This window comes from Phaethon aethereus (assembly GCF_964289735.1).
Source record: "Phaethon aethereus genome assembly, chromosome: 1".
NCBI lineage: Eukaryota > Metazoa > Chordata > Aves > Phaethontiformes > Phaethontidae > Phaethon > Phaethon aethereus.
In genome coordinates this window covers 218,878,590-218,892,801 of record NC_138575.1, presented here as the reverse complement: position 1 = coordinate 218,892,801, position 14,212 = coordinate 218,878,590, and the positions used below count along the sequence as shown (strand labels likewise).

General features: G+C 47.5%; 1 protein-coding gene across 1 annotated transcript in view; it reads right to left on the bottom strand.

Annotated features, from left to right (window-relative positions):
- The window catches only part of NARS2 (asparaginyl-tRNA synthetase 2, mitochondrial), a gene marked incomplete at both ends in the record, with an annotated part of 57,899 nt that extends 50,604 nt beyond the window's left edge, over nucleotides 1-7,295 (bottom strand). The window contains 4 exons of the mRNA XM_082014276.1: nucleotides 2,351-2,491; nucleotides 3,181-3,301; nucleotides 4,170-4,279; nucleotides 7,173-7,295. Coding sequence (XP_081870402.1) covers nucleotides 2,351-2,491; nucleotides 3,181-3,301; nucleotides 4,170-4,279; nucleotides 7,173-7,295 — 495 coding nt within the window. The remainder of the gene's footprint in view (nucleotides 1-2,350; nucleotides 2,492-3,180; nucleotides 3,302-4,169; nucleotides 4,280-7,172) is intronic.
- Nucleotides 7,296-14,212: the final 6,917 nt, after the last annotated feature.

The window sequence follows — 14,212 nt, the reverse complement described above, 5'->3', positions numbered from 1 at the left end:
CTACCAATACAAAATGCAGGTGCGGGCCATAATCTCATGCATATTCCAGAGACCTGCTGATCACGTGGCCTGCCAGGCCTACATGAGGTTTTGGAAAAATTGCCTAAATTACAGCAACTGCTACCACTGTATGAGGAAGGAAGCACATTTCACACAGAAAAACCCTTTACATGCTTTGGAAAGGAATGTGAACTGCACAGGTCCGAAAGATGAGAATCCCACAAAAACCTCTTGCATAGTTCACCTTACAGAAGCTCCTAAAATACTTCAAGTTGCATTACTGGCTCTGACAAACCTGAAAGTTAATGTGCAAAGCAGAGGTTGCCATTCACATTGCAACTATTTTACTGGGCCTAGGAATAATGTCCCTGTCCCACATGGACCACAATACTCAGGAGAAGATTTAAAGATGTCATTTTAGCCTTCAACATCCAAACCAAAGGCATTTGGCATTAGTCATTCACTGCTGGAAATGAATAGGCTAAAGAAAAGTGTTTAAAGATACAGAGTTTAGATAATTGTGAGTGTGTATTCAAAAAACCCAACTTATTTTCTTTCATCATTAAGGTCTTTACAGCTTTGCACAGTGAAAATGCTCTGATTATACTTTCTAGTTATCGTATGTTCTGATATTGTCAAGTTGGAAACTCTTGGGATGATGTAGGTGGCAATTTAAAAAGACTGTTTTTCTTCCATCAGAATTGGAACAAATCACAGATGTTCCTGGTGTTAGGAGAGTCATGACACAAGCATTCACAAATATCAGGTCTGGGACCAAATCTTCCTTATTCCTTTAAAAATAACTTTAGTGTAGCTGCTGCTACTAAATTAATGATACTTTATATTTGTTAATACTGGTCAGCTCTTGAGCATTTTGGTCAGGAAGATATGGCAGAGCCTGAGTTGAAGTTAATTTGGAGGAGTAAAGCCTTTGTCAGAAAAAAATGCCTTTTTGTATCTCAGCTGGCTTTCTTGTGCAAGTTTGAAATCACAAATGGTTGCAGGCCATGCCATCTAGTGGCAGCTGTGTTCTATCTCACAAGCTGGCACAATGCTGACACCACCAGCAGCTTTAGGATTATAGAACGGTTTGAGGTGGAAGGGACCTTTCAAGGCCATCTAGTCCAAGCCCCCTGCCATGAGCAGGACATCTTCAACTAGATCAGGTTGCTCAGAGCCCCATCCAACTTGACCTGGAATGGTTCCAGGGATGGGCATCTACCACCTCTCTGGGCAACCCGGGCCAGGGTTTCAACACCCTCATTGTCAAAAATTTCTGCCTTAGATCTAATCTGAATCTATCCTCTTTTAGTTTAAACCATTACCCCTTGTCCTGTCGCTACAGGCCCTGTTAAAAAGTCTGTCCCCATGTTTCTTATCAGCCCCCTTTAAGCCCTAGCAGGCTGTAAGAAGGTGTCCCCAGAGCCTTCTCTTTTCCAGGCTGAGCAACCCCAACTCTCACAGCCTGTCCTCATAGCAGAGGCGTTCCAGCCCTCTGATGATTTTTGTGTCCCTCCTCTGATCTGTTCTTTGGGCCAGACTAATTACTACATACGAACTTTGTAATCAGAATGCTCTGAATATAATTCTACTCTAAAGCCAGTTTATCTAAACTACAACACGTTTACTTCAATGAACTGCTTTAAAAGAAAGGGCTCAGGTGGGCTAGAGAACTTGCTACCTTTCTTCATCTACTCACACAAAGAATTGCACAGTCTTTATATGGCATCTGGGATCAGGGTTAATTTACTGCCCCCACCACCTGCACAAAGCCCATCCACAGCTTAAAGGTGACACATTCATAAGATGCAGGTGCCTCCCATCCATCAGTTTGAAATGCATCAAAACAAGAGTCTCCTAATCTCAGCTAACAGCATCCACACAGACTTGTAATGCGGTAATAGAAAGGTAAGAACTGAAAAGAATAACATGAAGCTCTGAGTCAGCTTTGCTGGTAGCCTTCCTGCAACACAGACTTTTCCATGTGGGAGGAGGCTTCTGTCCAAGGATCGTAAGGTCACTACTGAGCGTGGGTTAGACAACTCCATATTACGTTGTGTTCCACAGACCACACGCACTCGCAGGCAATTATACTGCAACTTAGTGAAAGGGATAAAACAACTAACAGGAAATGGGTGGAAAGATGCTAACAAGACCACAGATGTGCTAGCCTGATCATAAGCAACAGCCTGGCCAAGGCCTCAGTTGGCTCAGGCTGGGAAAGAAAACCACCGTGTCCAAAATCCACATCCTGCAGTCAATGCATCATGCTCCCTCCCTCCTAACGTGCTCCTGTGAAGCCAAACTGGGGGAGTGTTTTACACACAAGGCTCAGTACAAAAGGGACTACCTGAAAGAATGAGTGGATGGCTGCAGTGGCTTCACTGCGGATTCTCAAGAGGGAGCCGAGCGTGTTGTTTCTGCATCGGAGGTGAGGGAATTGTCGGACATACTCCAGTGGGTGCCTCCCCTTCATTTTCAGGGGGAATGACTAAAAACAAGGAAATAAAAAGAAGAGGATGAGAACTTGGAGTCAATATAGTTTTATTGCTATTCGTGGACTACCATCCCTGCCTACTAAAACTCAGTTGTCATTACAGAGCAGAGAACTAGATGATTTTGCCTACCTTTTCTAGCTATTTTGTGGATTTTATAATGCTTACGGTAGAGCAAGAGCCATGAACACGAGAAGATAATAGCGCTCTGAAACGCTCCACCTTTCAGATGTTGAGCCCCCTTGAAAGCCAGCTATTCATCTCACTGCTGCAACAGCGAGCTGGTTCCAAATGTGCCTAGGGCAGCTACGGTTCTTCCACCTGCACGATCTGGAGTGTTTTGCCAGTCCCACTGCTTCTCCAATTCATACCCCAGCCAGAGTTAACCAGGTAAACCACCTGGCATAAGTAACTGCTTCAGGGTGGGACAAATGCACGCTCTTGGTTGCCAGCATGTGCACCAGTTTCCATGTAGAAACAGCTCTGCCCCTGAAGAGAGCGTCCATGGTGATCCCACGTTTCTCCTTTGACGTACCCTATAGACACCGCTGACAAATCAAAGCCTGCAGGACCACTCAGACCTAAAGAACATTCAGTTTGAAGCATGCTTTGTTGGATACTTGGACCTTTTGAAATTAATTTCCAAAGCAGTCCTACCAGTTGGACTCCTGCTGCAGTGACATACCCAAGCATCACAAGGTCCCACCACACGGATGGTTTCAGCTTTCAGCTCCATGTTTTGCATCCTATGAGGACTTCTGACCAGTTTTCCTTGCACTTCCACTGCGCTTCCAAAAGTCAGGTCTCTAAGAAACCAAGAAAAAACAACAGCTTAACTAGGCACTGATCCAAAGTCAACTACATTCGGAAGAGATTTCTGTTAATTTAGCTGGACTGCTTGTCCTGGTTTCAGAGATCACAGAAGATAGTGTAGCCATAGGGCTTAATTGATGAAATGAAAAATTAAGTGCATTATTGGGAATGTGAATAGATCCACAAAGCTATAGAAGAATTTAGGACAAGACAGGAATGTTGGATGAGTTGAAAAGAGACAGGCTTTCATTAGAAGGGGCTATTGGCATGGACAAACCAGCCTTATAGAAAAAAAAAATAATCAAGTTATGTGCAGAGGGTTCCTGGATCATCCTGAAACGCCCAAACCTAGCCCAACGAACAATCAAGACTAACAAACAAAATGAAGTTGTAAAACAAGCACATTATTTTATTATAATAGAACAGGCACGCCTATCTAGGGTGTACACCTCCTGAGCCAGCCCTCAAGTTGTTATAGGAAGAGCAAGAGCGCTCCCCAAAAACCCAGGGGACAGTTATCCCTGGCCACCTTGTGTGATTTCCAAGCAAGTCCAACAGTAGCCCAGAATGCCCACGCTGCTATAGCTATTAAGAAAATTAGGTCCAACTTAATCTCACAGGACAAGCAACTGAACCACAAGGCCTCAGCTAAGCAGAGACAGGGTAGTCAGACACTCTCCATCCTAAAAACACATCCAGAAACCCCAGACTACAGCAGTGTCTTTCCTGTGGTCAGGTACCAGCTGCTGGAGGCTCCTCCAGCAGTTTGGTGAGCCACTGGGACAAGAAAGGAGGCCCGGGCAGACCCCTCCAAGCACTGATCAATACAGATATTTCTCCAGGTATCTCCAATTGACCAACCTATTTTCCAGGCTGGGATCAGCAACCACCTGGAGGTTTTCCAGAGAACTCCCATCGTTTATATGCAGGAACAAAACTTCCTTCTGGGATCGGACAGAGCGGACCCAGCCCTAGAGTAAAAGAAAAAGAGGTTTGTTATTTCTTGGCATAGACTCTGCATAGTCATGCTCTTCTTCTAGAGCTGAGCTGGACATACTACTTCAGGCCTACTTCAACTGCTTATTGAAATCAAAGGAAGTATTTCTTTAGGACCAACAAAAATAAAAAATAATAAAAAAGTCAGTGTCAGTTTTTCTATTGACTTCAAAGAAAAGAGGAACAAATCCTTTGGCAGAGACATCAACTCTCCTCCTGAATACAGCAGGGATAAGTAAGATCTACCTGCATCTCTGGGGAGCTTAGAATATGGAAAGCAGCAAAGCTCTCTGAAGATGAAAAATGTTTTAGCAAAGTAGATAATCTTATTAGTGAGGTCCCTTCAAAACACTTCTTACTGCAACAGAAGAGACCAGTAATGCAATTGTTTATAACAACACACTCAAGGCTGTTCTGATGATTTTTTAGTACCAATTTTTGTTGCTGTATCACCTGTAGGAAGGTTCCAACCAAAATTTGTTCACTAGTTGTTCAAATGCTGTAGGCCATTTGACTGCTAAAACAATGATGTTGCAGCCAATAGATTCAGGTGAAATATTACATATTCACGCCAGACAAAAATCAAAATTAATGCCCTGACAATTTTGGATGTTTCTCCTTGCACCTCAAAACCAAGACTGCTACCCCATGAAAAAAACAAAACCACACATTAAGAAAAAAAATCGAGAAGCATTCTTGTCCAGTTTGACTAAAAGAATTAAAGCAGTAACACAGCAGTTTTTTGTAGCAGCAAAACAGTAGAACCAACCATGTGCATGTCAGGTTAGTGTCTTAATTTGAGTTTTTCAATAAGGAGTAAATTTTAATTTCTTCTTAAGGGAAATTGTAAGTCGGTACCAAGGCACCAAGCATCCAAAATACAACTCCCTTAGTTGCTCAGAGTTGAGACAAAGCTGCCCTTAAAAGCAAAACTATCTGTGTGAGAGCTTCCAGCTCATCTTATAATAATACTGCAGAGAACAAGTGCAAAAGGTGCTGATTAAACAACCAAACTGCCTCTTTTCCCATCAGTTTTGTCTTTTGCTTAACTGTAAGTGTCCAAGTAGTTCCAATGACTTCAAACTGCACAAGTGCTTTAGGGATTTTATACCAGACAAACCAATGTGAACCCATCTATTTCCGTTTTCTAGACTGAACAAACTTCAAGAATTAAGCACTACCAAAAATAAAGCATTCTTAAAATTACAACATGACTAGTAACACAGACAAGGCATTACACAGGCTTGTGTAACAACAGAGAGAGGACAACTGCATACAAGAACTATGGAAGATTTTAAAGTCATAAACGTAATGAAATTTCAGCTTTTGCTCCAGTCTCACAATGTCAGGCAAGCGTTTACCTAAACGTACTCTGCAGGGTGTTCCTCCCAAGGCAATAACTAATGCAGGAAACAAGAGTCTAAAACTAGGGTCTGATCATTTGGGCATCCTCATATTCTTATGGCTAAAGCAACAGGTGTTTAAAAGGTATTTCACACAATAACATGCCTGAAGCTGTTGTGCTTATCTTCTGTATTCCAGTAATCCCCAAAACATGTCATATATGTTATACCTGATGCACAATGTTTAATGTATAATGGAAGATGTTTTTCTTAGTCTGTTATCTCCTTAACGAAACACACAAAACCCCTGAATAAAAAAACATTCTCAAGGTTGTTCTGGGATTTGTGTCTTGCATCCTTCAATAGGAAATAAAACCATACCCACAGGCTTGTATTGGAGCAGCAGCGGCTGTGGCAGCTGTTTTGACCACTTCACACCATACCAGAAGCAGTATGTAGTGACGATCCCACCTCAGACCAGACTGCACACTCCAATAACCTGGCCATAATAAGATCAGTATTAAGCCAGACCACTTGCCCAATCCAGTTCAATAAAAAAAAAAAATTTCACCAGCACAAGGGAAGAACAACAAAGCAAGGACCTGGGGCAAAAAAAAGAGCTGGTATTGCCAATTTTAGCACCAGTTTATTCCAGCTGGCATTATTCATAAAACTACAGCTGAAAAGCACCTATAGTGGATCAGCTTCTTTCTACCCTATTAGGCTTCACCTATGTGTGTGCAGGAATACCAGCATGCTACAAACCATTTTTTGTGTCAACAGAATCATAGGATGGTTTGGCTTGGAAGAGACCTTTAAAGGTCATCTAGCCCAAACCCTCTGCCATGGACAGGGACATCTTCATCAGGTTGCTCAAAGCCCTGTGCAACCCAAACCTGAACACTTTCAGGGATGGGGCATCCATAATTTCTCTGGGCAACCTGTGCCAGTGTCTTACCACCCTCATTGTAAAGAATTTCCTCCTTATAAGTCTAAACCTATCTTCTTTCTGTTTAGCTTAAAACTGCTATCAAGAATCCCAGTCCTTCACAGATTCATCCAGAAATACTGAGAAGTGCACAGTTCTAGCCAAGGGCCTTGCACTAAAACAGGGACTGTGCATCTGCAACCACTCCGCGGTCAGTCGGGAACACCAGAAAACAGGGACACACACAACCCTGTGCTGAGGAAAGGGAAAGAGCTCCACTGATAGAAATCCATTTATCTCGGTCTACCTTGGTTCACAATAGGAGCCTGACACAAACATCAAGGAAACTGTTACCGTTAGCTCTAGCCAACACTGCTATGAACCTAGATGTGGAACAAGACCTAAAGGAAACCTTTACAAACATCAGCACAGAGGCAATGGTTCACTCTCCCAAACTAAAACTGGACAGAGCATGTTTCAGTACAACCCATCACAGTAACAGCCTTTCCCTGCACGTGTCCCGAGTGCTCCTCTCCCTCCCGTTAAGGCTCCGGGTCGGGCCATTACCAGGCACACCCCGACCTCTCGGCCACACACCTGCACTTTAACCTCGCCAGCCGACTCCCGGGCCCCCAGCGCCTCGCGGACCCGCAGCCGCACGGCCCGAGGCAGGGAGGCGCAGCGGCGGAGGGCCTGCCACCCGCCCCGGTGCCCCAGCATGGCGGAGGCCTGGCGGGCCTGCTTCCTCCGGCAGCCCGGCCTCGCCTCGCCTCGTCTCGTCTCGTCTCGTCTCGTCTCGTCCCGCCCCGACCGACCACTCCGCTCCGCTGCCGGCCCGCTCCCACACAACTCCCGTGAGGCGACGCGGCTCCCACCGCTGGGGGCTGCCTCAGCGAACCAATCGGAAAAGAAGAGGGCCCAACCCGAAAAGCCGCCTTTTCCGCTGCGTCGGCGCAAGGTCCTCTGGGAAATGTAGTTCATGCTGTGGAGTGATGGAGCCCAGCGGGGCACGGGGATACGGGCTCTCCATGGCTGCGGGAGGGCTCCTCATGCTGGGGGACAAGGAGTCCCCATGCTGGGGGTAAGGGACACACATGTTGGGGGTAAGGGATCCTGCTGCTTTATGGGACCTTGGCACTGCTGTCGCCGCCTCCTCTGCCTCAGGAGCCCCAGCTGGGCTCCCACCACCTCCGTTGCACAAGGGTTTTGGGGACAGGCCAGGACAAAGACTCTGGGGAAGAAACCCAGAAACCCGCTGGGCTCTCAGCCAGGCCAGGCTGCAGCCCTGCTCCCCACCTGGCCTTGGGAGCTCTTGTGGGAGCAGGCTGAAGGCTGAGGCTGCCCTCCTCGATGGCAACATGGCCTGGGGACAGTGCGCTGTGGGTGTCAGGGACCATCTGCCACTCTCCTGCCCTCCTGGGTGCCTCTCAGGGGGGATAATCCCTGTGTCAGCCTGTGGTTTTCCTAATTGCAAGACTCGATTCTGCTTGCTGGGGGGCCAAGACCCTTTTCCTGTCCCTTTTTAAGCCTCATGATCCTCTGCCTCTTTGAGCTGCTCTGAGTGGCAGATGAGAAGCAGCCATCAGGAAGGCAAGTCTCCACTCCTGCAGAGAAGGACTTGGGGGTCCTGGTGGGTGAAAAGCTGGACATGAGCTGGCAATGTGCGCTTGCAGCCCAGAAGACCAACCGTCTCCTGGGCTGCCCCCAAAGCAGCGTGGCCAGCAGGGCGAGGGAGGGGATTCTGCCCCTCTGCCCCGCTCTGGGGAGACCCCCCTGCAGTGCTGCGTCCAGCTCTGGAGCCCTTGGCACAGGAGAGACATGGACGTGTTGGAGCGGGGCCAGAGGAGGCCACTAAAACGCTCAGAGGGCTGGAACAGCTCTGCTGTGGGGACAGGCTGGGAGAGTTGGGGTTGTTCAGCCTGGAGAAGAGAAGGCTCCGGGGAGACCTTCTTGCAGCTGCCAGGACTGAAAGGGGCTGTTAAGAAAGATGAGGACAGACTTTTTAGCAGGGCCTGTTGCGACGGGACAAGGGCTAATGGTTTTAAACTAAAGGAGGGCAGATTTAGACTAGATCTAAGGAAGAAACTGTTGACAACAAGGGTGGTGAGCCACTGGCCCAGGTTGCCCGGAGAGGTCGTAGATGCCCCATCCCTGGCAACATCCCAGGTCAGGTTGGACGAGGCTCTGAGCAACCTGCTTTAGTTGAAGATGTCCCTGCTCACTGCAGGAGGGTTGGACTAGATGGCCTTGAAAGGTCCCTTTCAACCCAAGCTATTCTATGATTCTATGGAAAAGGGGTGAAGTCAGTGCTGCTTCCCCACATAGCCCAGACTTTGCTGCTCTGCTCTGCCCTTTGCCTGGTCCCTGTGCATCCCGCTCCTGCACAGTCACGTTGTGGGAAGGCAGCAGATGAACCAGTCTGCTGTGCTTGTGGTCAGAGCTTGTCTCATTCCTGCGCATCGATCTTTGGAGTACGGTGGGTGAAACAAGAGAAAGCAGCAGTGTGATTCCCCAGGGCCAGGAGGTGCTGGGAGGCAGCTTTGGCCGTCACACTGCTTGTAGGGAGACAAATCCCTGCCTTACTGCAAAACCTCAGTTAAGAAAAGAATTGCTGGCCAGAGATCTCATTTAAAAGAAACAAGATGGACTCATGGGAAAGAGAAGAGGAAAGCTTTGTAGATGTCTGGTTTTGACTTTCCCCTATGGTGCTTTTTATCTGTGGATGAAAAGCTTCTTGTCCTCAAAGTCCCCATGCTGCTTGCCAGGGCCTTCCTTCACCTCTGCCTTTGCTCCCAGTAAGCTGGTGTGCCCACCCGTGGCTCTCAGTCTAGACCTGAGCCCCCAGCTGCCTTGAAAGGCCGTCCCGAGGAATTAGAGCTGCAGAGCTGGGGCACGGGCATAACCAGGTGGATGAGAAAGACTTTCAGAGGAAGGACAGGAGACCGCAGGGAGGGGTGCAGGGAGGATAGGTGAGGCCTGAGCTAGAAGTGCATCCACAGCCAACGAGGACAACTTGTCCAACGTCCATCCCCTGTGCCGCTGCAAGGAATTGGGCAGACTGCCTGGACACACGCAGGTTACTGCCTCAGTGCTGGATGGAAACACAGGGACACACATGTCTTGGTGCTCCTGAGTGAGCAAACTTAGTTTTCTTTTAATGCCAATCACCATCCCGTCCTGTAAGGGCCAGCACTGAGCTTTGCTGTACATTGGTAGAGCGCTGTGATGCAGTTCCTCAGAGAATCACAGTGCAGGAAGGAGCTGGTACTGCTGCAGTGTGAGGCAGAGATACAGGATGTAAATTGGTAGGAAATTAGTCCTCCATCGTTCAGAGAACTCCTGGCTTAATGTGGGAATTAAATGAGTGTGTAATGACTGTTCAGTGCACCTTACGTGTTCTTTCTGCCCGGTCACAGATGGTGCATTTATTACTGCTCTCAGCTATAGGTTTTTCCTCTCTTATTCAGCCCATACTGTCCCAGAATATTTTTTTCCAGGGTTATTTGACACATAAAACCCTCTCCAGGCCAGATAAACAATTAATTTAGGACGTAATTTAGACACCAAGGACAGTGTCTAAAGACACCAGGAAAGGGGTAAGCTCCTTCCCTTCAGACCTGTCTGCTCTAGGGCCATCTGTGGGTCTTTGGAGGAAAGGGGGTAACACAGGAAAGCCTGTCCTTCGATTTCTAGGACTGGACTTGAACTTTTCCTAAAAAAAAATGGTTTTTTTCCAGATAAAGATCAAATGGTGTCACTGGAGAGGGCAGGAATTTTGTCCATCAGTCTCCATAAGAAAATGAGGATGAAGCACTAGTGCAAAGCTGACAGTCTCCCGGATGGCTTTTCTGCCCTTGGAGCTCGGCTTTACACCAGCTGCTGCTCCATACACCCTGATCTGCTTCGTACTCCCTTTTGCCGAGTTCCTCACCCACGGCTGATGCTGCTGGGACCATTGCTGTGAGCGTTCCAGGCTCGTGGACTGCAGACAGCATTCGTGTGCTGACAGGCATAATCTCCAGCAATTTTTCTTAAGAAGGCAGGGGAACAAACAGGGGTTACTGTGTTCCCAGAGCTCTCCAACAAACATCGATTTGTTCCCAACAGAGCTGACCATCCTCTTTTCACTGCTGGATGCTGCCCTCCCCGGCCAGCAGTTTGGCAATGTCAATACCATGAAGCACAGACCCATTGATGGCCCCAGGTCTCAGGTTGTTTCAGTAAGTCCATATGGGTGAATGCAGTGCTAGAGCTAACTCATAGCTCTGTTCCCTCTCCAGTGAGCTGGGTGTTTTGGAGCCATTTTAGGTGTCTGCAAAGACATGGCAGTTTCTGAATGTATATTTTGTTTCTTGCCCTGCAGAGCAGAGCTCTTCTAAAAGCTCTCCAGAGGGCACAGGTGTTGTTTGTGGATCAGGTAAGTCTGGGCTGGGAGGCAGGAAGCTGGTGGTCAGGGTGTTTGCAGGGAGGGAGGTTTAAAGGATGATGAGAAATAAAGATTCTCCTCTACCCACAGCTGGGTGTGGGGGCTGCGGAGAAAGCATGGAGCAGTGGTGGGAAAGGGCTTCCAAACAGTTTTTGGGCGGGTGTGAAGAATCAGCTTTATGCTTGTAGGGCACCACCTCCTTGGCACCATCCATATAGCAATGCCCAGCCTTCACCTGGCAGGAGAAGTGCTCTGAAATGCCTCCTCTGCAGATGTTTCAGCCTGGTGCTTTATGTCCAGACTGTCTCCACATGGCGCCTCCTCACCCGTGCCCTCTACCTCTTTCTGTTCCTTCACTTTGTCCTTTCTAGCGGATGGAGGAGGAAGAGCTCCATGCTGTTCTGCTTTGAAGTGAATCTGTCCTTGTTCTCTTCTAATTCGGAGGCTTTTAGCCTCAGATCCTCCGGATCTGACCAGCGAGTGGGACTCTTAAGGAAGGCAAGGAACAGGGTGGGAGTGGTACGAAGCTAGAAATCAAATCTTGCCTCCTCCAAGATGACTGTGATCTGTCAGGTGTCTGATGACACGAACCTGATTTGTCCACATAGTTTGGAATTGGAGATGCTGTTACAGAAAAACTCTCCCCTTGGGGCTGGGCATGTGCAAATCTTTTCCATCTCTCCTTCTGAGAGCCTTGAAGATGTATTTCCCAGCTGTGGCATTTCTTTCTGATTTTGAGGGCTCTTTCAGTGAAGGCTTTTATCAGCAGTAATGTCCACTGTTCATGGACCTCTGATCTGGAGTCCTGACCATGCCCAGAAAGTCCAGCATCCTTTTGACTGCATTGCCAGGAGATCAACTTGTACCTTCTGCTTGAAGCTCGACATAGTGCTTTCTGTGCAGGTAAAGGAGTATCCATGCAGGGGATAAGCATGTCCTCCCAAAAGGAAGAAGAGTAAGGCAAATAAATCCTTGTTAACCTGTAGATAATACGCAGTTCTTCAATCTGACAGACTCCCCACAGTTATAAAGTCTTCTCACTGTATCAGTGGATGCCCTTTGGTGTCCTTAAAGGTCCTAGTTTGAAACTTAGATGCACAAGACAGTCAACATCCTGCTGTGCCTTAGATGTAGGAATGCGGACACTGTGATTAGAAAGTGCTGTTCTTTTTTTCAGTGATATCTTGGCAACCTGAAAGCACATTTGTCTTTATTCCAAAGTAAAGGATTTGTATTTCTTTGTTTTACAGCAGTAACTTTCCAATGAAATGAGATACAATATATAACACATTCCTTCCAGTAAATAAAGTTGATTTTCCCTAAACAAACCACTAGTTTAGATATTTCATTCTTTCTGTCTCAACTTCCAGGGTTTTTTTTCTGAACCTTTTGCTGAAAACAAAACCGAAGCAGATACAACTCTTGCTCCTTACCACGTCCTTAGATTTTTTCTTTATGTTTCCAAGCAGATAAAGAAAAGGGAAGATCCTGTCCTTCTGCAGAGGATAACACATGACTTGGCCTGGCTGACCTTAGGTTTTGTGACAGGGCCAGTTTCAACGGTGCCACTCTTTGCCCAGGTCGGCGGGTGAGTAAACACAATGCTCATAGACGGTCTACCAGCTTGCTCTGCTGGGGTTAGGCTGTATTCACAGTCCTCTGAGAGCACTCCTTGATCCCAGGAAGGAGCCAGCCCAAAGATAACACCCCAAGGATGGAGTCCCAGGAGTTGCACAGCAGTGTCTGAGCAGCTTTGTTGACTGTTCTGCTCTGATACTCCTCATTTGTGGTGTCTGCTGGTGAAACCCTTATTCTGCATTCCTCCAGAAAAGATTCTAGTGAAAGGCAGAAATTGAACCCTTTCCTGCCTGTTACCGGTGTTGTGGCCCAATACTGGTATTGAGTTGATCTGTAGTGCGGGGCTGTCCAGTCCCCTCAGTGTTCGGGAACTTCCTCAAGTTCCTCCACTCAGTGTTGCTGAGGTCCTACTTTGACCTGAGATGTGGTTGTTAGCAGTCTAGCTCTCTCTCCAAGCTTTTTTTTCTTTGCCCTCACCTGAGCAACAATGGCTTCTCTGGGCATTCCTGGGTTCAAAACCTCCTGGATTGTGGGTCTGGCCATGATGATAGGGGTGAAGAGCAACATACCTGAAGAGAGCCTACAAGAAGGCTGGAGAGGGACTTTTTACAAGGGCATGTAGTAATAGGACAAGGGGCAAGGTAATGACTTTAAACCGAAAGAGGGTAGATTTAGATTAGATATACGGAAGAAATTCTTCACAATGAATGTGGTGAGGCACTGGCACAGGTTGCCCAGAGAAGCTGTGGATGCCCCATCCCTGGAATTGTTCAAGGCCAGGTTGGATGGGGCTTTGAGCAACCTCGTCTAGTGGAAGGTGTTCCTGCCCATGGCAGAGGGTTTGGGCTAGATGACCTTTAAGGTGCCTTCCAACCCAAACCATTCTATGATTCTATGGCTCTTCATACACATACTCCAGGTGAGCAGAGATCCTGGATATTCAGGAACAAGGGAAAGCAGCAGCAAGATGTCCATCCTGACCTTGTCCCATGTGTCTCCCCCAAGAGCATTTCCTGCTGCAATGAAAACAGGAGTGTCACTACACAAATGGCACTCAGCAGGTGATGTACCTGGACGGGTTCATCTGGGATTAGCAGGAGATCTGTTCCTACAATAGTAAGGTGGGTTTCTATGTGGCCTGCATAGAGCTGGGATGGGCAATTGCTGAGTATTGGAACAGGCTGCGGTGGCTTAGCTGTCTGTGGGCTTCAAGGGAGAAATACTGCAGCTATAACTGGAGGAGGACTTAGTGTACAATGGACAGAAGTGAGTATTTGGAGGGGAGGGTAAGAGGACCATGCCATGGGGAAACTTGGCTTCCCCAGCCTGGGACCACATTTAACCCTCTCTGCCACCTCCCCATTTGGCAGCCACTGGATGTCAGAGGAGCTTGGTGGATGGTGGGAGCTAGGTCTGAGTTCAGTAGGGCATGGGGAGAATGAGTGCTATGGACCTGAGCAGTTAGTGTCTTTGTTATGAGTCTGAGACTGAGGGAAATGACTTGTAGGAGCCCTGTGGAAAAGCATGTGACAGGACTCCCAAGCCTAACAAATGTAGCTCCTGCCAATTCCTGGAGCAATGGACTTAGCTGACATGGGAGAAGGTATGAGATGCTCCTGTTAGATGTTTCTGG